The sequence below is a fragment of the Podarcis liolepis genome (assembly GCF_965112155.1).
Source record: "Podarcis liolepis genome assembly, chromosome: 2".
Classification (NCBI taxonomy): Eukaryota; Metazoa; Chordata; class Lepidosauria; order Squamata; family Lacertidae; genus Podarcis; species Podarcis liolepis.
Window position 1 is genome coordinate 109,093,040 of NC_139555.1, and position 20,963 is coordinate 109,114,002.

Consider the following 20,963-nt stretch of genomic DNA (forward strand, 5'->3'; position numbering starts at 1 on the left):
AGGACATGACATTGTAAAGCTACTGACATTAACATCACCCTTGGTGGAAGCAGTTTAACTCTGGTAGCTATACAGAGGTGGCTTTTCTTCCTCCAAAGTTCTGCAGGATAGGTTGAACGCAACAAATAATGTGTAGTTTAAACAGTGATGGGTATGTGGCCGTCGGTCCTATGGCTCCTAAGCTACTTATAGCAGACTTTCAGAATATATAGGTGTGAATTTAAGGTGGCAGTAATGCTCTACCACTGGCACAAGAATGGCTGACTCTACCCTTAAGCAGAGGGAGAGCCCTGGCTCAGGTATGAGTCTTGACAGAGCTGATCTGATCTGCATCTCGGAAGCTAGCCACTGCAGTGGTGATGCTGTCCCAATGCCAATAGGATTCAGGTGCCCACTGCCTCAGGCAGCAAGATTTCTTGACCTGGGCAAAATGGGCGAGTGTTCTCAACAGGCAGGTAGCACCATGATGGCTCAGAAATAAACCTAGGCCTGGAACAATTGGAAGACCTACAGTGCTGCTCTACTGAAGCGGAGCCAGTCTGGTCCTGTAAATTTACCAGTCCAAGATCCTGTACGAGTTCTTCTGGAGAAAGATTTTACGACAAAGGAGTAATTCGTTGTAGGATCATGAATGGTTCATGGGCGCCTTCCCTACATATTACAGTTGCCAGCTGGAGGCTGCTAGGAATAGATTGTTGTGAGGCAGCTGCAATGGGCATGGATGGGGAAATTTGGTGCTTTAGAGCTCTTGGGACTCCCATCAGCTGGAGCAAACAAGGTCCATGTTCAGGGGTGGTGAGATATATAGTCCAGCGACATCTGGAGAGCTTCAGGTTGCTGTTGGCTCATCATGGATGGAACCATCTTTTTCTTTTTAAAAACCACTTTTGTTGCTTATCATCTAGGGTAGAACCTACAGGAAAATCCTACATGATACCCTCCTTATATTGTTGGAACCCAACTTCCCTAAGTCCCAGCCAACATGGCCAATGGTCTCGGATGATTAGGCAACATCTGAAGGGCACTACATTGGTAACCCCTGCATTATGGCAGCATGAGGTCATTTCTATTTCAAGTCTTCAGTTCACTTTTGAGGGCTGGATTCAACCAACTAGCTCCACCAATGGGAGCCCACAGAAGACATTCAACTGCTGCAACAGGGCTCCCCTCTCTGTGCAGTTGCTTGTGCTTGGGTGGGGGGGGGGAGTTGGGAGAACCTCTGGAACAGAGTGCAAGAGAAAGAGGGGAGATCCTTTCATCAGGCAAAGATAAACAATACACATAGCCTTGAATTCCTCCTTCAGTTTCATAATTTAAGCCATGGGTAGGCAACCTAAGGCCTGGGGGCCAGATCCGGCCCAATCGCCTTCTCAATCTGGCCTGCAGACAGTCCGAGAATCAGCATGTTTTTACCTGAGTAGAATGTGTCCTTTTATTTAAAATGCATCTCTGGGTTATTTGTGGGGCCTGCCTGGTGTTTTTACATGAGTAGAATGTGTCCTTTTATTTAAAATGCATCTCTGGGTTATTTTTGGGGCATAGGAATTCATTCTTTTCTCTCTTTTTTTTCAAAATATAGTCCGGCCCCTCACAAGGTCTGAGGGACAGTGGATCGGCCCCCTGCTGAAAAAGTTTACTGACCCCTGATTTAAGCTTTCTCTATAATTTGCTTAATTTGTTGATATCATTTGTATGCCTAAATTGTTTCTAGAGCTAATTTTATCAATTTCTCATTGAACTGTTAAAATGAGGAAGCTCTACCACAGCCTAGAGCTTATGTTGATCCATTTTTGTCACCTGATGAAGAAAAAAAAATTACTGGCAAACTTGCCTGTGTCCACTTCGGTCTGCACAATATAGTTTGCTGCTCTCAGAGAAGGGTGGAGAATGTTGATAGGGCGCCTCTTGCCAGACAAATACCCCAAATTGTGGCTAGAAAGTGGGAGTGGTGGGGAATATGGAAGGCATGCAAGCTTTGCCCTAGACAGCATCTTAGGTTAAGCAATGCAAATTTAGCCTGGCTTCTAAACAGAGTAAATTAAAACAAAAACAAAAACTTCACAGCAACGGAATGAAGGTTTCATGTGACTGAATCATTCGGTTGAAAGGCTTTAGAGACTGAGACAAGCAGCAAAGGCTTGAAAAAGCTGTCCTTTGAGCAGACGTCACTTCGAGAGTTGTTTAGTTGCAAACCACAGATTCCTTTCCGATACACTTTTGAGCCTGATTCGAGTCCTGCAGGAACAATGGCTTATAAGGCAAATGGGACTTCAAATGCAGTACCTTTCTTTGCCTGGATTCTAGGTACATTCTAATTGTTTAGCAGCTTGCTAGGATAAGGGATGCGGGTGGCGTTGTGGGTTAAACCACAGAGCCTAGGACTTGCCAATCAGAAGGTCAGAGGTTCGAATCCCCGCAACGGGGTGAGCTCCCGTTGCTTGGTCCCTGCTCCTGCCAACCTATCAGTTCGAAAGCACGTCAAAGTGCAAGTAGATAAATAGGTACTGCTCCGGCAGGAAGGTAAACAGCGTTTCTGTGCGCTGCTCTGGTTTGCCAGAAGCGGCTTAGGCATGCTGGCCACATGACCCGGAAGCTGTACGCCAGCTCCCTCGGCCAAGGGAGGGAGGTGAGCGCCGCAACCCAAGAGTCGGTCATGACTGGACCTAATGGCCAGGGCTCCCCTTTACCTTTAGGATAAGTCAAAGCTAAACGCTCTAACAAGAGAGAGCACTAACCTTGCACCAAGGGTGCAACATGAGGACAGCGGGTCTTGTGGCTTCAATAATAGTGTGAAAGAAGAGGAGAATTTTAGCAGGTAGCACTTGTTCATCCCAGGACATCGCCAAACTGCTCCTGACAACGTTCCCTCTTCTACACAGCCACGAAAAGGTTCCACCTTTTCCATCTTGGTACCTGCGCCAGAGTTTACATAAGGTTGTTGTCACAAGGTTTGGAGCATGTCCCTGCATGAGAGTTTTCTAGCCATTTCAGACATATCTATGCTTGGTGCTCAGAATCATAGAATCATAGAGTTGGAATAGACCACAAGGGCCATCGAGTCCAACCCCCTGCCAAGCAGGAAACACCATCAGAGCACTCCTGACATATGGTTGTCAAGCCTCTGCTTAAAGACCTCCAAAGAAGGAGACTCCACCACACTCCTTGGCAGCAAATTCCACTGTCGAATCAGCCACCTGTCGTCTGATAGGATTAGCTTCCTGCATATTTCACCTTTTCCTTAGGGTCAGGCACATGTAGCCATTGCAAAGTAGCATTTTCCTGCTTTCTTCCACTGCCTTACGGAAGCCGAGCGCATTAAGTAGGCCTTTCCAGCTCTATTGTCACGAGGAAGAGGCCTTTTGTATTTTTAACCACAGAGAGAACCCTAATAATCAAAAGCGCGTGGAACAATTCGTGTATTTGGTAACTTGCTGAGTCAATGCTTGTTGGAGACATTTGTGCTTATGATCTATTTGTTTTCTATTACATATAATGCTTCTGAAACGTGTAACAAGCCTCTTAATTCTGTGTTATCCTTTTATCTCCAAGTTAAATAAAGCAGTGTTGTTGGGGTATTTTAAAATCTAGATTGAAATTTTATTGCAACGAGCAATTCAGCAGTAAGGACACCTTAGCAACTGCATGGCAACTACACTGAAACATTTGTGTGTGCATGGACCAAACAAGCCGAGATTTCTGCATTGCAGTGGGTTGGAGTAGATGACCCTTGGGGTCCCTTTTAACTCTGCAATTCTATAATTCATAGTGACTGGGAGGAAAGAAGCAGATGGGGCTATTTGCCTGTTTCAGGTGTCTCTTTTGTGGGTGCATCACCCCATCCTGTTACCTGTGTAGATTAGGGCTAGTGCACTTAAACAGGGACTATTCTTTCACTCCAATTTCTGTTTTCCTTTTCCAGGCTCACTTTCTATAAGTAAGCAGGAGAAGACACCCTAGTTGTGTAAAAGTTTGGTTAGGAAATAAAGCTTTTGAATTTTTATTTCTGGCCTGGTTATTTCCCCCTTGCAAGGAAAGATGCCCCCCCCCCCCACCTCAGGACTGTGTGTCTCAGGCGGCACATCTGCAAACGAGAAGAAGCTGTCATGGGTACCCCACACATATCAACCGGTTGGCTACTGGCTATAACAGAATGCTTGCTTCAAGCTAAATTCCGGGGGGGGGGGGGCTGCGGGCACATGGGCACCACATTGGCAATTCTAGTGCTAGGAAGCAGGACTTTAAAACTGCTTAGAGGCCTCCCCCTCAAAGGAGACAGTGATGGTGGAGAAACACTTGCCTGCATCCTTCCCCTTGCTCAACCAACTTGTTCCCACCTTTTCACTCTCTATTCTCCAGAATTAAAAAAAACCTAAACCTGTTTGCAATTGCATAGAGAGCTCTGTTGGCTAGAGCATGGTGCTGATAACACCAAGGTCTCAGGTTCTATTCCCGATGGGACAGCTGCATATTCCTGTACTGAAGGGGGTCGGACTAGATGACCGCCAGGGTCCCTTCCTACTCTGCACAGTTTAAGGAATATGATTCTCCTTAAACAAAAGATTTTAAGTAACCAAAATGGTCAAAGGCCTGGAAACGATGCCTTATGAGGAACGGCTAAGGGAGCTGGGCATGTTTAGCCTGGAGAAGAGGTGGTTAAGGGGTGATATGATAGCCATGTTCAAATATATAAAAGGATGTCATATGGAGGAGGGAGAAAGGTTGTTTTCTGCTGCTCCAGAGAAGCGGACACGGAGCAATGGATCCAAACTGCAAGAAAGAAGATTCCACCTAAACATTAGGAAGAACTTCCTGACAGTAAGAGCTGTTCGACAGTGGAATTTGCTGCCAAGGAGTGTGGTGGAGTCTCCTTCTTTGGAGGTCTTTAAGCAGAGACTTGACAACCATATGTCAGGAGTGCTCTGGTGTTTCCTGCTTGGCAGGGGGTTGGACTCGATGGCTCTTGTGGTCTATTCCAACTCTATGATTCTATGATTCTAAGTATATAAACAGGGGAAAGATACTGAGTAGGATCTTCTATGAACTGTATTAAATGTATGAAGTACCGTATTTTTTGCACCATAACACTCACTTTTTTCCTCCTAGAAAGTAAGGGGAAATGTCTGTGCGTGTTATGGAGGGAATGCCTACGGGTGGCATGCCTACGGATTTTCCTCCTCTAAAAACTACGTGCGTGTTATGGTCGGGTGCATGTTATAGAGCGAAAAATACGGTATGTTGCCTTCTTCCTTGTTTATTCAGAGATATTGATAATCTGGATTACAGTGGTGCCTCGCAAGACGAAATTAATCCGTTCCGCGAGTCTCTTCATCTAGCGGTTTTTTCGTCTTGCGAAGCAACCCTATTAGCGGATTAGTGCTATTAGCGGTCCAGCGTCTTAGCAGCTATTAAAGGCTTAGCGGCTAAAAGGCTATTAGCAGCTTACCGGCCTAGAAAAAAGGGGGGGAGCGGGGGGGAAATCGCAACACTCGCAAGACGTTTTCGTCTTGCGAAGCAAGCCCATAGGGAAATTCGTCTTGCGAAGCAGCTCAAAAACGGAAAACCCTTTCATCTAGCGGGTGTTCCATCTTCCGAGGCATTCGTCTTGCGGGGCACCACTGTATAATCTTAGTGACTCATTATCTGATACATTGTTGTAAACTGTGCAATTGTGTTTCCATCTCAGTGCTTGTTTTTCAATGTGCTGACATATATGTTAGTTTCTGATCTTATCACTGTGCAACTGCTTGGAGTCACAGGACTCTGTTTACATTCCAGAGACCTTCCAGGCTTTGGGAAGTCTCACAGGAAAGGAGACGGGATGTGACGTTAGTGGTTTCCGGTTTCCTTTGTTCCAGCTACTCTCTGCTTTCATAGAGAGAGGCTGTCTTTTCTGCCTGCGTAGCTTAGAAATAAAACACTTTACAATGTAGCCCAAACCTCTTGTCTCTTTCCTGTGCTGGAAACTCTGCTGAAGAATGTGCCTGAGGCCTTATCAAAGGCTCAGGTCGTTAAACACGTCGGGAGGTGATTCCGAAAGACTCGGGGGAAGAAAATGAGCTTTATCAGCTTGGCCGAGCGGAGATCCCGACAATATATACACATCTATATAAATAAATAAATACAAAGGCAGCCCATCAGGCAAAACCATCCTTCACATTTTAATTTATTAAGTGTACGGTGGGAGGAAAAAGAGAGAGGAGATCTGTAAAAATGACACCAAAATGCCAGCCTCGGGGGTGGGGACAACAAGCCGCTGGGAGACACACCCTCACTCTTCCAACCCCCTCAAACACTTTTAACTTTCCTGCTGGTGGTGGAGAGGGAAGAGTAAGATGGAGTTGTTAGCTCCTTCCAAATGCTCACTCTTTCCTCCCTCAGCTGTCAGATAAATAGAGTCCGGCTTCTCAAGGAAAGGGAGGAGCTTCTGCTAGGAAAACCAAGGGAGGCGGGGCCTATACCAAAGAGGCCCCGCCTCTTTCATCCTCATTCCCGGGGCCGATTGACCAGGACCTCGCCCAAGGCCTCCAGCACTTCACGCTTGTAATCTTCGAAGTCGCCATCTATCTGGTTGACAGAGCGGTCTTCCACCACCCAAAGGTGGCAGTTGGTCTCTGTGATAAGCCGGGCGTCGTGGCTCACAACGATCACGGCTGGAAGGGGGAAGAGGCGGGACAGTTAGCGCATCCTGCTCTAAGAAAATCCCACTTGCTGCAAAAAAAACCCCACAAAAAAAACCTTCCACAGGACAATATACCGCACTTTTCCATGTATAAGACAAGGGTGTTTTACTCTAAAATAACGTTAAAAAACGGGGGTTGTCTTATATACGGATAGTGCATAGGGAAGACTGGTGATCAGTTGCAGCCATGAGCAGGAGCTTGTCAGCAGCGATTTGGTGGGTGATTGGTGGCTACGGCAAGGGCTGCTGGATTGGCTGCTGCTGCAGTAATTGGGCACGTGATTGGTTGCTGCGGCAAGGGCTGCTGTGGATTGGCTGCCCCTGTGTCAATTGGGCGTGCAATTGCCAGCTGCTGTTGGCTTCTGCGACACGAGCGATTGCCCGCGTTTCTCAGTCGGGTTAGTGATTTTCGACATTCCCCCCAAATTTTCTTAAATCTGAGTCCACAAAAATTTATACACGGGGGCGTCTTATACACGGAAAAATACGGTATGTGCCTCTTCTGGTCTCAAGAGCTACCAGAGAGAAGTAGTGGCTGGGAACACGAGCAGGGCATGTCCGTATTTGTACTGTTATTTGTTAGGAAATGTATTTTACTAAGAATGAATTGTAAGGGTGAAAAGAAAACCAATGTAATGTAATGTACCGTATTTATTTTTTGCTCTATAAGACTCACTTTTTCCCTCCTAAAAAGTATGGGGAAATGTGTGTGCGTCTTATGGAGCGAATGCAGGCTGTGCAGCTATCACAGAAGCCAGAACAGCAAGAGGGATTGCTGCTTTCACTGCACAGCAATCCCTCTTGCCGTTCTGGCTTCTGAGATTCAGAATATTTTTTTTCTTGTTTTCCTCCTCCAAAAACTAGGTGCGTCTTGTGGTCTGGTGCGTCGTATAGAACGAAAAATACAGTATTGTAATGTAACAGCCGCAAAATCTTGTGACTCCAATTAAGGTCACAGAAATGCAGAATCATGTTCACATGTGGTGGGGGTGAAAATACGTACAATTATTTTGGCAAAGGGTGTTTAAGGAAATAACAGAAATCACTGTGTTAAAGCTGACCAAAAGTCGAGGGGTAGCATTATTATCAATTTACAATGGGATGGAAGGTTTGCAGCCTATGAAGGACTTGCTCACAAATTTATTGACAGCTGCCAGAATTATTAGAGCTAGGAAGTGGAAGGGGAAAGGCGAATACAAAATGGAAGAATGGTATAAAGAGGTGTGGGATATAGCTATTAACGATAAATTAACATGTGCCATTAAGGTGAGACGGGGAATATGCAGGAGAAATGATTTTGAGGAGATAAGGAGGGTTGTTTGCAGAAATTGTACTGTTAAAACGGAAAGGGGTCAAACCATCGCTAGAGGTGTTGACATTTTGAGAGGTTGGATAGTTACAATGGAATGGTCTCGGTGGTGGGGTGCACAGTTTAATTCTTATTCATTTATGATTATTACTTTGTCAAAAAAGGAAGAATGTATGAAATGCAAATAAATGTATAAAACATAAATAAATAAATAAACCACAAAAAAAAAACATGGAATCATTGCTGTGTCAATTTGTTAACTCCCTTTAAAAGTGTGTGTGTGTGTGTGTGTGTGTCTGTTAGACAGGAAGGGTTGGAGCTGGTGGGTGGCTGGCTGTTTCACTGAATATGGAAATTTCAAGCAGACGCTATATCTGGAGGAGTTTGTGAGGACAGACAAGCTATGGACTGCTAACTTACGCACTGCTATAAAGGAGTTTTGAAAGCAAGAAGCAAGAAGACCCTCTCTTGGGCTCAAGGGAGAGAGAAACACATTGTATTGGACTTAATATGCATATATAATACTGCTTGTTAATATTTGCCATCCTGCAGGTGAAGAGTCATCTTCAAAATCTTGTGTGTGAGGTCTACTTCATCACTAGGGCTTTGAGGGTGAAACCGCTGCATGTAGGAAATGTAGGAAACATAATCCATATGCTCTTTAGAATGGCCTTCCCCAACCCGGTGCTCTCCAGATGTTCCACTCACCCCCTTTATACTCGTTGATGGCATCGCCCAAGGCATCGATTGACTCAATATCCAGGTTATTCGTCGGTTCATCCTGGGGGGGGGGCAAGAAAGTCACAAAAAGAGGATGAAGTACATGGGGTTGGGGACAGTCTCCTGGATTTGCATTGCTCTACAGTGGTGGTGGGTTGGGCTTTAAGAAGGATGATTCAGCTCCCAGGTTCTGCAGCAGCAGAAATCTTTGTAGTACAGTGGTACCTCAGGTTACATACGCTTCAGGTTACAGACTCCGCTAACCCAGAAATAGTACTTCGGGTTAAGAACTTTGCTTCAGCATGAGAAGAGAAATCGTGCAGCGGTGGTGCGGCGGCAGCAGGAGGCCCCATTAGCTAAAGTGGTGCTTCAGGTTAAGAACAGTTTCAGTTTAAGAACGGACCTCCGGAACGAATTAAGTACATAACCAGAGGTACCACTGTACTGAGCAGATTTCAGAAAGCAGCCTGGCTGGGTTTCCAAGCATTAGCAACCGGAAGCCAATGCAGACTCGGGAAGGTGCTTTTAGGACCTTTAAGGTTAGCTCAGGATCTGAATCAGAGGGTGGCTGAATGGGGTTGTGAAGAAAAGAGCAACAGAATTGTAAGAAGGTGCACCAAGGATTACCATCCTTTCATTAAGAGACAGGGAAAGAAAGGAAAGGAAAGGAAAGGAAAGGAAAGGAAAGGAAAGGAAAGGAAAGGAAAGGAAAGGAAAGGAAAGGAAAGGAAAGGAAGGAAGGGGGGAGAGAGAGAGAGAGAGAGAGAGAGAGAGAGAGAGAGAGAGAGAGAGGCAGGCAGGCAGGCCCTTATTGTAGGCCTCTCTGCTTAAAAGATCCAACAGTCTGGGACCGCTCCAATACACTTTGCTGGCGGTAAAGGGATCCCTAACCATTAGGTCTAGTCGTGACCGCTCATCTCGCTTTCTTGGCCAAGGGAGCCGGCATACAGCTTCCGCGTCATGTGACCAGCATGACTAAGCCACTTCTGGCGAACCAGAGCAGCGCACGGAAACGCCGTTAACCTTCCCACCAGAGCGGTACCTATTGATCTACTTGCACTTTGAGGTGCTTTCGAACTGCTAGGTTGGCAGGAGCAAGGACCGAGCAACGGGAGCTCACCCTGTCGCGGGGATTCGAACCGCCAACCTACTGATCGGCAAATCCTAGGCTCTGTGGTTTAACCCACAGCGCCACCTGCGTCCCTGCTGCTGGCGGTAAGGTAAGCGCAATTCCTCGGGGAACAATCCCAGTGCTCCAAAATTGATTAGGTTCAAATTTATTGCTATTTTGTAGTAATGAGATAACGATCACAATCTTACAAGATATATCCCATACGCCGCCCCTCCTCTTCAAGGAGTTATGTGTGGGACTCACCAAAATGAGGACATCTGGTTCCCTACAAGCAAGTTCGGCAAAGACCACGCGGGCTTTCTGTCCCCCTAGAAGGAAGTACAAAACAGAAGAGAGACAATGAATGTGAGATGCCCCCTCTATGCATAGGAACCCAAGAAGAGCCCATCTTGTCCAACACCCTGTTCTCACAGGAGCCAGGGAAGTGTGCAAGCAGGATTAGAGCACAGGAGCAATAAAATTATTATTATTATTATTATTATTATTATTATTATTATTATTATTATTATGGTACCTCAGGTTACAAACTTAACTCGTTCCGGAGGTCTGTTCTTAACCTGAAACTGTTCTTAACCTGAAGCACCACTTTAGCTAATGGGGCCTCCCGCCGCCACCGCATGATTTTCATTCTCATCTTGAGGTAAAGTTCTCAACCCAAGGTACTACTTCCGGGTTAGCGGAGTCTGTAACCCGAAGTGTTTGTCACCCGAGGTACCACTATATTATTACTTTATATACCAGAGAGCTTGCAGATCTGGATGGTATGGGCGTGGCTCTCCAGGCCAAACCGCCCCAGGCATTTGCGGGCATCCTGGTAGGGCAGGTTGAAGTTGCGCTGCAGGTACTCTGTCGCCGTTTCCTGCATATTCAGCTGGTCGGCATACTGCTGGTTGAAGAACCCGATTTTCTGCCAGGAGAAAAAAGGACAGGTCTTTCATCCTGCGAAAGGAAATGTCACCAGTCCGGTTGTGGCGCATGCCCTGTCGAACACCCTCCCATCCGATGTCAAGGAAATAAACAACTATCTGACGTTTAGAAGACACCTGAAGGCAGCCCTGTTTAGGGAAGTTTTTTTTTAAAAAAAACTTATGTTTTTATGTGTTTTTTATATTCTGTTGCGAGCCACCCAGCCAGATGGGCAGGGTATAAATATTATTATTATTAATTATTATTATTACTACTACTACTACTATTACCCCCCTCCACTCCCTTAACCAGTTTAAAAGGGTGCCACACTGAGGTGCTGTGTGAGCTCAGCCATATGTTCCTGGCACCTCTGGACAGAGAAGAGGGACTTGACATCTTTCCGCAGGGCCTGCAAGACGGAGCTGTTCCACCAGGCCTTTTGCCAAGGCACAGTCTGACCCCCTCTCTCCTTCTGTAATCCTCATAGAGCTCTAGCCCAATGGTTGCCATTAATTTGATTCTGAATTGATTTTAGAATGTATTTTAATTAATTGACTGTGTGATTTTATGTACACTGTGCTATTTTTACTTGTTGTTAGCCGCTCTGAGCCCGGCTTCGGCTGGGGAGGGCGGGATATAAATAAATAAAAATTATTATTATTATTATTATTACTATTAGAGATCCCATTGCTCTGCACTGATTTTTCAGCAGACCACTCTTAGAGACATGCATCCATTATGCATACGTCCCCTGTACGCAGAAGAACTGCGACCCACATCCAGTGGACCTGTGGGCACCCTATAGCAGAGTTTCAGCAAGAAGTGAGGCTGCGTAGGGTATGTGGCATCACGGAAGCTTCTTTATTTACAGCAAATCAAAACAACAAAGATGGCTAGTGTGAACAGCGTCTCACATGTCTTCTCTGTCCGAGAGCAGAGAACAAAGAGCAGAAAACTAAAGCACAAAGAACAGACGTTCAGTGTGTGTTCCATACACTTCCAGCAGTATGGAATGTAAATAAGGATCACATGATCCAGCAATGAGAGAATGAAATCCCAACACCCATGAGCGTCTTGGAGGAGAGGTGGGGAAGAAATGTAATAGCCACCATAAAAGAAAGAAATCAATCCAGGGCCTCTCACATTCAACCCCAGGACCCTCTGCCTCCCAGCAGCTTCTTAAAAGCAAATATAGGAAGCCCCTCTACCATATGTGTCTTATCAGTGAAGACATAAACTATTTGTTTTCATGGTTTCTTGGAACAAACCAGCTTCCAGCAGGACAAAGATCCTTCCATTTGGAGTCACAGGCTTGCTTTGCTATTCCAGATGTGAACCACCCCCCCCACCCCGCTCAAAATGTCATTCCACATTCTCTGCTGTATTGTCATGGGTACTTACCAGCCTGTGGTTTTTCCTCATTTCCCCTCTTGTCTGGAAGGATGAAAACAGAAACAAAAACAAGTTAAGAGTGTAGTCCAAGGGTCTAATGACCTTCCCTGAGATACAACCAGATTAAAGAAGAAGTGCTTGAAAAGATCAGATTCAGCAGGGCCAAAATGCCAGATGCAAGGATGTCGCTTGCCCAGAGCTGGAAAGATGATAAGATACCTATGAGGGCGGACTGGCAGATGAAACTATTGGACTATTGCAATGATACATAGACTTTGGATATAATTGTGGACTGTAAACTGGATAGACTTATAATCTGCAGTTGGAAGCGGTTTTTAATGAAACCACAGAGGGGAGGAGGGAAGTCCTAGGATTCGAAAGAATATTTGTGTTAAATTTTAATATTTGCAAGAATATTTTTCTGTGAATGAACTTGTGAAACCAAAACACACACACACACACACACCCATCCATCAAAAGGCAGCTATTTTGAGATCGTGCAAAATGGAAAGGAATGATTCTGTGCCTGGTTAAGGTGCAAGAGGGACATTTGAGCAGCAGTGATAAGAGTTTGCCTGGATTTGACCAACACCTACTGTTCTTTTGGTCCCCGTATGGGCCACCAAAACACACACACACACACACACACACACACACACACACACACACACACACACCCCCTACTGTTCTTTTGAATAACATTTTGGGTTGGACAGCTCTTGGGATAGACATTTGCTCAGCAGTTAAACTCCTGAGGTCTAGGCCTACAAACCTGGGTAGGAGAGCGCTTGCTGGCTGCAAAGCAGAGCCTAAGGTTAAATGCTCTTGCAGAAAGCCCCAGATTCACAGGAGGTGAGCAACATTTTGGGTTGGACAGCTCTTGGGATAGACATTTGCTCAGCAGTTAAACTCCTGAGGTCTAGGCCTACAAACCTGGGTAGGAGAGCGCTTGCTGGCTGCAAAGCAGAGCCTAAGGTTAAATGCTCTTGCAGAAAGCCCCAGATTCACAGGAGGTGAGCAGGCATAGACAACAGCTGGGCCTGCTCCAGCCAGACCGCCCTGTTCCCACCACAGGGCCAAGAAACACCACTTGCCCTGCAGGAAGGAACCCCTGATGCCAGCTCCTGTTTCAGCAGGGACGGTTGTTTTGTGAGCACATGGTCCTTGGTGTACCTGTAGCGCTTTTATAAATGTCGCTTAAAGGATTCTATAGTGAAAAAGTGGTATATGAGTCTACTAAATAAACACATGTGGCCATCCACAGATGGGTCCTGCAGCTCACCCCTTGCTCCCCAGCAATGGTGTGGCCCAATTCATGCACCAAGGGGGCTTAATTTGAGGACACACCTAGAGCAGCCCTTCTCGCTGCCTGAGCAGAAATGGGACACACATTCCTGGCGGGATCAGCAAAGGCATGTGGTGGGGGGAAGACAAGCAGAAAAGGGAGGCCATCTCAGGAACAAAGCGGGATGATTAAAAAAAACGAGGAAGACCAAAAAGGGGGAAGAGGGGCAGGGCTCACTTACCGGCGTCAATTTACCCGTTAACAGCAACAGCAGCGTACTTTTCCCGACGCCGTTGGGACCCACAATACAGACTGAGGGGAGAGAGAAAGGCAGAGTCAACTTTGAAATTGCTGCGTGGCAGGAGATGCTTTCAGGAGATCCTCCCCGTGGCCTGCTCTCAAGAGCTGAGGCAGACAGACTTGAGAAGGGAACTCTCAGGCAAAAATAAAACACTGGAAGACGTTAAAACGGGGATAAGCAAGTGTGGCTCCAGATGTTGCTAGACTCCCAACCTTTAGCTGTGACGGACTGGGCTGATGGGAGATGGAGTCCAACAACATCTGGAAGGAACTATGACGGTTTCAAAGGACGTCATGTAGCCAGCATGCTGAGGTGGATTTCTCGTTCAGTAAACAAGAGGCAAACATGAAGGCATACAAGTTTCTTAGAAGGACTTATTCACCGCCCCCGACCCCAAAATCACTTACTTCGAGATTCCATGTCAATCCCAAAGTCCAAATTTTTGAAAAGAGGCTTCTGCCCCTCATAACAGAAGTCCACACCTACAGGAGGGAAAAAGGAGGAGAGTGGGCTACAGGGAAGGCAATATCTCTAACTGTAGTCACCCTGTTGTAGGAAACCATGGAAATAAATTTTGTGTGTGCGTGCTATTCTCAATAAATATATTAATCTATTATTATTTCAAAGTTCGTTTTGAAGAAGCAATGGAACCAAATAGAATCTGGAGATCTCAACAACAGTGTTTCTTTTTAGACGCAGCTTCACAACTAAATGTATGTTTTTGGTCTTAGTGGCTCGTTCTAGCTACGCAAGCCTGTTTTGCTTTCGTTATAGTACAAGTCCATTTCAGGTATGTTCTTATGTGCTATTGCTGTTATATATTGTTGTAGCTATCATTTACAATGATTGCCTCTTAAAATTACAGTGGTACCTTGGTTCTCAAACAGCTTAGTTGTCAAACAAATAGGCTCCCAAACGCCACAAACCGAGAAGTGTTCCGGTTTGTGAATGATTTTTGGAAGCTGAATATCCGACACAGCTTCCGCTTGAGTGCAGGAAGCTCCTGCAGCCAATCGGAAGCCGTACCTTGGTTTTCGAATGGTTTCGGGAGTCAAACAGACTCCTGGAACTGATTAAGTTCAAGAACCAAGGTACCACTGTATCTGGAAGCAAAATACTCGTTACGAGAACTTAGCTGTTTTCATAGTATTTTGAGACACATGTAAAAGCTTATTCTTAAATGTTGTTGTTGTTGTTGTTGTTGTTGTTGTTGTTGTTGTTGTAGTAGTAGTAGTAGTAGTAGTAGTAGTAGTAATAGTAATAATAATAATAATAATAATAATAATAATAATAATAATAGTATATTAATATCTATATATCTATTTATCTATCTATCTATCTAATGGGACGCGGGTGGCGCTGTAGTCTAAACCACTGAGCCTAGGGCTTGCCAATCGGAAGGTTGGCGGTTCGAATCCCCACGACGGGATGAGCTCAGTCCCAGCTCCTGCCAACCTAGCAGTTCAAAAGCACGTCAAAGTGCAAGTAGATAATAATAATAAATAATAATAATAATAATTTATTATTTATACCCCGCCCATCTGTCTGGGTTTCCCCAGCCACTCTGGGCGGCTTCCAAAAGAATATTAAAATACTATGATACATCAAACATTAAAAACTTCCCTAAACAGAGCTGCCTTCAGATGTCTTCTAAAAGTCTGGTAGTTGTTGTTCTCTTTGACATCTGGTGGGAGGGCGTTCCACAGGGAGGGCGCCACTACCGAGAAGGCCCTCTGCCTGGTTCCCTGTAACTTGGCTTCTCGCAGTGAGGGAACCGCCAGAAGGCCCTCGGTGCTGGACCTCAGTGTCCGGGTAGAACGATGGAGGTGGAGACGCTCCTTCAGGTATACTGGACCGAGGCCGTTTAGGGCTTTAAAGGTCAGCACCAACACTTTGAATTGTGCTCGGAAACGTACTGGGAGCCAATGTAGGTCTTTCAAGACCGGTGTTATATGGTCTCGGCGGCTGTTCCCAGTCACCAGTCTGGCTGCTGCATTCTGGATTAGTTGTAGTTTCCGGGTCACCTTCAAAGGTAGCCCCACGTAGAGCGCATTGCAGTAGTCCAAGCGGGAGATAACCAGAGCATGCACCACTCTGGCGAGGCAGTCCGCGGGCAGATAGGGTCTCAGCCTACGTACCAGATGGAGCTGGTACACAGCTGCCCTGGACACGGATTTAACCTGTGCCTCCATGGACAGCTGTGAGTCCAAAATGACTCCCAGGCTGCGCACCTGGTCCTTCAGGGGCACGGTTACCCCATTCAGGTAGATAAATAGGTACTGCTCCACCGGGAAGGTAAATGGCATTTCCACGCGCTGCTCTGGTACCGTGCAAGACTCGTACCGTGCAAGCCCAGAATGGGTGGGCTGAGGGGTGGCGGGTTTGGAAAGGTGAATTTAACAGTGTACTCCTTTGGCCGCTTCAGCAGCTCAGGCACCTCGCTCGCCTCTTCATCCGGGTTCTTCTTACGGCACTTCTGCTGCTTTCGGGTCAGGGCCTCCTTGGTCTGCTTTTCCTGGGGATGGCCGGAGAGAGACAGGTTAACAGGGACACCGACCATTGGCAAGCATTCTTGACAGGCCCAATCTAGGCCGCTATGCTCTTTTAATCTCAGCAGACAGAAACCCTTAATTAAAAAGCGCAATACTGTGTACATTTTTTTCAGAAGTAAGGGTCACTGAGACTAGAACCAACCTCCCTCCTGTCAACTTCCACCACTGGAGTAAAAGTCCTGCCCTAATATCTGAGGCCACGCAGAAGGCTAAGGGTGCCATTTTATCCCAAAGGTTGTGCTTATTTAATCGCTGTAAAGAACACTGCAGCGTGTAGTTCCACAGATTAACTCATGGAAAAGCTCTGCCGCCTTGGACCGCCCTGCTCCCAGGAAGCCCATAGAGAAGAACCTAACTGCGCAACTTTTTTGGGGGGGGGGGGTTCCCTCCCGGGTTTGTGGGTCCCAGGACAGAATACAAAGTGGAAACCTACTGCCTGCTTTGTTGACTTCCCTCCGGCCTTGAGGTCTTTCAGTTTCTTCTCTTGTTTCTCGTACTGTTTCAGAAGCTCCTTCTGTTTCTGCTGATACATCTTCTTGAAAGTCACTGGGGTGGGGTGGGGTGGGGGGTTGAAGAGAGATGCAGAGGGGTGAAGAGAACTCTTAAGAACTGCGTTGGTTGGATCAATCAGCCTGGATCTGCCTTCTCCTGTCGTTGGACAACAACTCTCATCAGACCAGGTCAGCACCCAATAGCCAGGGATGATGGGAGTTGTAGTTCAACATCATCTTGGAGATCTGAACTATCTTTTTTTTTAAAAAAAAATATTTATTAGAGTTTCAAAGAAGTTACAAAAAAAAGAGAAAAAGGAAAGGAGAGAAAAAGAAAAGAAACGCAGAAAATACAAAATACAAGAAAATATAAACAATTAAAAACAATTCCATCTTTCCATGTCTTATCTCTCTTTTACTTGTTTCCCTGACCTCCTCACACCTCCCTTTTTTGTATTCTAGTTCAATTAAATATTTCAGCAAATCCTTTCCGCTTGGTTTTTAGCCTAATAATTTATCTTAGTGTACTATAATTTTACATTCTCCTTTCACCACTTAAAAAATCAATTTTTACCTAATCTTTTATATCATTTCTGCTAAAACCACGTTGCTTCATTCCAACATCCTTCTAGCATTCCTGGATCTTGCAATGTTTCTGTAAATAAATTTTAAATTTTTCCCAATCTTCTTCCACCAACTCTTCACCTTGGTCTCGGGGAGATCTGAACTATCTTGGTCTTGAATTGGGAGTCTGGCTGTGGCCAGCAAAGACCTTGAGGCAAAGGCTCTCCACCCTGTTATGAAGCACTCCCCGGAGACCAGATTTTTGCTATCGCAGACAGTGCCTGAGCCTGGAAGTTCTATTTTGGCCCTGAAAAAGCCTCCATGGCAGGAACCCAGGCGTGCGTGTTTAAGCCACCTTAGTTGCAATATCTCCTGGGGGCGGGGAAAGGGTGTCAGGATTGCAAGTGAGAACTGCAGGCTGGCATACACACTTCATAACACCCAACACTTGCAGGCACCGGTATTTGCTAATCAGAAGTATATTGCTACCAGATGAGGAAGTTGCCCTTTTAGCTGTTATGGGTGATAAGGACGTATGGACTAAATCTTCCAAGAAGAGGTTTGTGAATGACAGCTGTTGTTTTGTTGTTTAGTCGTGTCCGACTCTTCGTGACCCCATGGACCAGAGCACGCCAGGCACTCCTGTCTTCTGAATGACAGGTGACAGAGATTCAAATCTCCCTGGAAATGCACCCTGGGAAAGTCAGGCATGGGGAAATCTAGTTTTGCAGATACCCCTAGACTATGGGAAGTGGATTCCAATGCGATCCAAGTCACTGCTTGTGGCTGAGAAGGGACTTGTTTTGCTCCAGGGCTCAAAACCAGCAGCAACCTGGTTTCAGTTGCTCAATCCTAGAAAATACATTTGCACATTTGATAAAGCTGTCTTGCTATCTCAGCACTTGCATATTGGCAAAAAAAAGCAAAAAAAAAAAAAAAAAAAATGCCGGAGACACGTTAGGCTGAAACGCCCCGGAGTTTTAAGATTCCACCCAATCTACTGAATCCCTAATCCTGAGCCCTCATGTTTCCAGAGGGGTGCCCCCCATTTCTCCTCCCATATTTAAAGGGGGGGAGAGAATGGAGCCACTTCTGCTTAGAGTTGGGGAGGGAGTTCAAATTCTGACACCTCATTACCGGACAAGCATTGCATAGATTTATTTAGTTATTCTGGTGGCAAAACTGAACTTTTCTGTCCCGCTATTCCCCATTCTCCCCCTTCCTTGAATTTAAATTGATTTGATCAGAAGCCAGAGCAAAGGGAGGAAGAGAAAAGGGAAAGAAATTGCCAAGGAGTCAGTTCTGAACTTTGCAGCAAATGGCCGTATGTTGGCAGAGTTAAGTCGTGAGGTAAAACATATTGAACAGAGAGAGGGAGAATGAGTTTTGCCAAACATCAGCATTCCACATTCTGTGTGAAAACGTCCATTTCCCTTGCCGTGGTGGAAGGCGTGGGAATTGAGAGGCAGCCCTGAAATATTTTGCTACAGTCATGCGACTCCACTCCCAAGTCACAAGATCTGTGTCCTTGCTCTGGCTTGAACAAAGGAAGGAGCTTATGTTGTATCTGCAACAAATGGAGGCCTCTGGAGACATGGCTCTGGGGTAAGGAGATTTCACAGTCTAACAACATTCCACCCAGAAGGGGTGTTTCGGGCCTCTAAGTTTCTGAAGTACCGCACGCTGAACTGGAAGTAGACCTCAATCCCAGAGACTCAGACAGGGCGTAAATGTACAAAGGTAACAGCAGCCTGGGCACTTGGTGAAAATCAGGCCCTCTCCACTGAGAGCACCCCTTCAGCTCAGTTCAATTCACACAACTTCTAGATTCAACCCTCTGATTCTAACTGTATTTGAAATCTGGCCTTTAAGAGAATTCGATACTTTACACTCTTTAAAACAACAACAACCCACACAACACAAAAACACGCAGTCAAAAGACTGCCCCGACAAGTCTAAAACCCTTCAAGTTCCGAGGAATTTTGAAGTTGAAACGCCCGAAGTCAAAATCCAATTTCTCTAACTTGACGGATTTCTAGATTTTTTTGGGGGGGGCCTTCAGTTCTACAAAGTTACCTTATGACCGATATTGAATGAGTTTTCCTTGATGTTTCACTTCAACTCCCCCCGCAAAGAAACACAACAGCACCCTAGAAACGGCATTGCGCCCCCCCCAACAAAAAAACCTGCCTAGTCCTTCAATGTGGAGGATTCTGTGGGCACTTACTGTAGTTTCCCCGGTAGTAGAAAAGCTTCTGCATGTCCAGATGGATGATATCCGTACACACGTCGTCCAGGAAACCCTGGTCGTGAGAGACAATAAGGAGGGTCTTCTTCCATGTTTGGAGGTAGCTGTAAGAGGGTGTGGAGTAACCGTTAGACAATGAAAGAGAGAGGACTGGTTTTCAGTTTTAACCCATCACCAGATGCTTTTTAAAAAGATTATAGGGAGTACATTTTCCTTGTAATGGAACCACCCTGCTTTGGAAGCAGCGGCCCAGAGCGCCTTCCATCAGCTGCTGGCCCAGCTACGCCCCTACCTGGACAGAAATAGCCTAACTACTGTTGTCTATGCTCTGCTAACCTCAAGGTTAGATTACTGCAATGCGTTATATGTAGGGCTGCCTCTGAAGACGGTTTGAGGATATTACACCGATCCTGGTCCAACTGCACTGGCTACCAGTTAGTTTCCAGGCCCAATTAAAAGTGCTGGTTTTGACCTATAAAGCCTTAAGCAGCTCAGGACCGCAATACCTCAAAGAGCGCCTCTTTCCATATGAACCTACCCAGACCCTGAGATCATCTTCTGAGCCCCTCCTTTGTGTGCCTCCTCCTCGAGGGGTCTGGAGGGTGGCAGCACGAGAACAGGGCCTTCTCTGCAGTGGCTCCCCGTCTGTGGAATGCTCTCCCCAGGGAGGTTCGCTTGGTGCCTTCATTATACACCTTTAGGCGCCAGGCAAAAACGTTCCTTTTTAACTAGGCCTTTGGTTGATCTGATTGGCATCCTATACTCTTTTAAAATGTAGCTCTTTTTTAGGGGGGGTGTTGTTTTTATTTTGATTATCTATATTGTAGTTTTTATGTCAATCTTTTCTGTGAACCACCCTGAGACTTCTGGGTGTAGGGCGGTATATAAATTCAAACAACAACAGTTACTATGTACAGATGTTCAGGGTTAGGCCGTCTTTTGAAATCAGAAACAGAGGCAAAAGGAGAAGGATGTAGGTAAGGTGGCAATTAGGAGGGGCTGAGAAATTAACAGAGAGGGAAGAGTTCTGCCCCAAGGAAAGCCTTTGACCTGTGTAAAATAAAACAGGGCCTTTTCAGTGATGGCTCCCTGGTTGTTGAATGCCCTCGTAAGCACGGCCTGCTGGATCAGGCCAATGGCCCATCTAGTCTAGCATCTCCCAGTGGATACCCAGATGCCTCTGGGAAACCAGCGAGTCGAACAGGAGCATAAGGACTCTCTCCCCTCCTGTCGTTTCCAGCAACAGGTATTCAGAAGCAATGATGCTTTCTCTAGTCAGGTGTGCCCATCTCCATCACTAACTTTGAGGGATTTGAAAATATTCCTGTTGGCCCAGGCATTTGGTGGTTGAAGAATACTATTCCTGGCTGCCCCGAGATCAACG

At 46.0% G+C, this 20,963-nt stretch overlaps 1 protein-coding gene across 6 annotated transcripts in view; it reads right to left on the reverse strand.

The window, feature by feature from the left end:
- Positions 1-6,147: 6,147 nt before the first annotated feature.
- The window catches only part of ABCF1 (ATP binding cassette subfamily F member 1), a 37,888-nt gene continuing 23,072 nt past the window's right edge, over positions 6,148-20,963 (reverse strand). For 5 of the 6 annotated variants that reach the window (XM_083491457.1, XM_083491459.1, XM_083491458.1 and 2 more), the window contains exons 19-28: positions 19,559-19,683; positions 16,710-16,822; positions 16,068-16,239; positions 14,132-14,206; positions 13,665-13,735; positions 12,148-12,180; positions 10,579-10,747; positions 10,084-10,148; positions 8,697-8,769; positions 6,148-6,650 (exon numbers count right to left, since the gene is read on the reverse strand). In XM_083491457.1, the coding sequence (XP_083347583.1) occupies positions 6,484-6,650; positions 8,697-8,769; positions 10,084-10,148; positions 10,579-10,747; positions 12,148-12,180; positions 13,665-13,735; positions 14,132-14,206; positions 16,068-16,239; positions 16,710-16,822; positions 19,559-19,683 (1,063 nt within the window). In that variant the 3' untranslated portion in view covers positions 6,148-6,483. Of the gene's footprint in view, positions 6,651-8,696; positions 8,770-10,083; positions 10,149-10,578; positions 10,748-12,147; positions 12,911-13,071; positions 13,736-14,131; positions 14,207-16,067; positions 16,240-16,709; positions 16,823-19,558; positions 19,684-20,963 lie in introns of those variants that run through there. The other variant, XR_014522940.1, reaches the window with a different exon arrangement.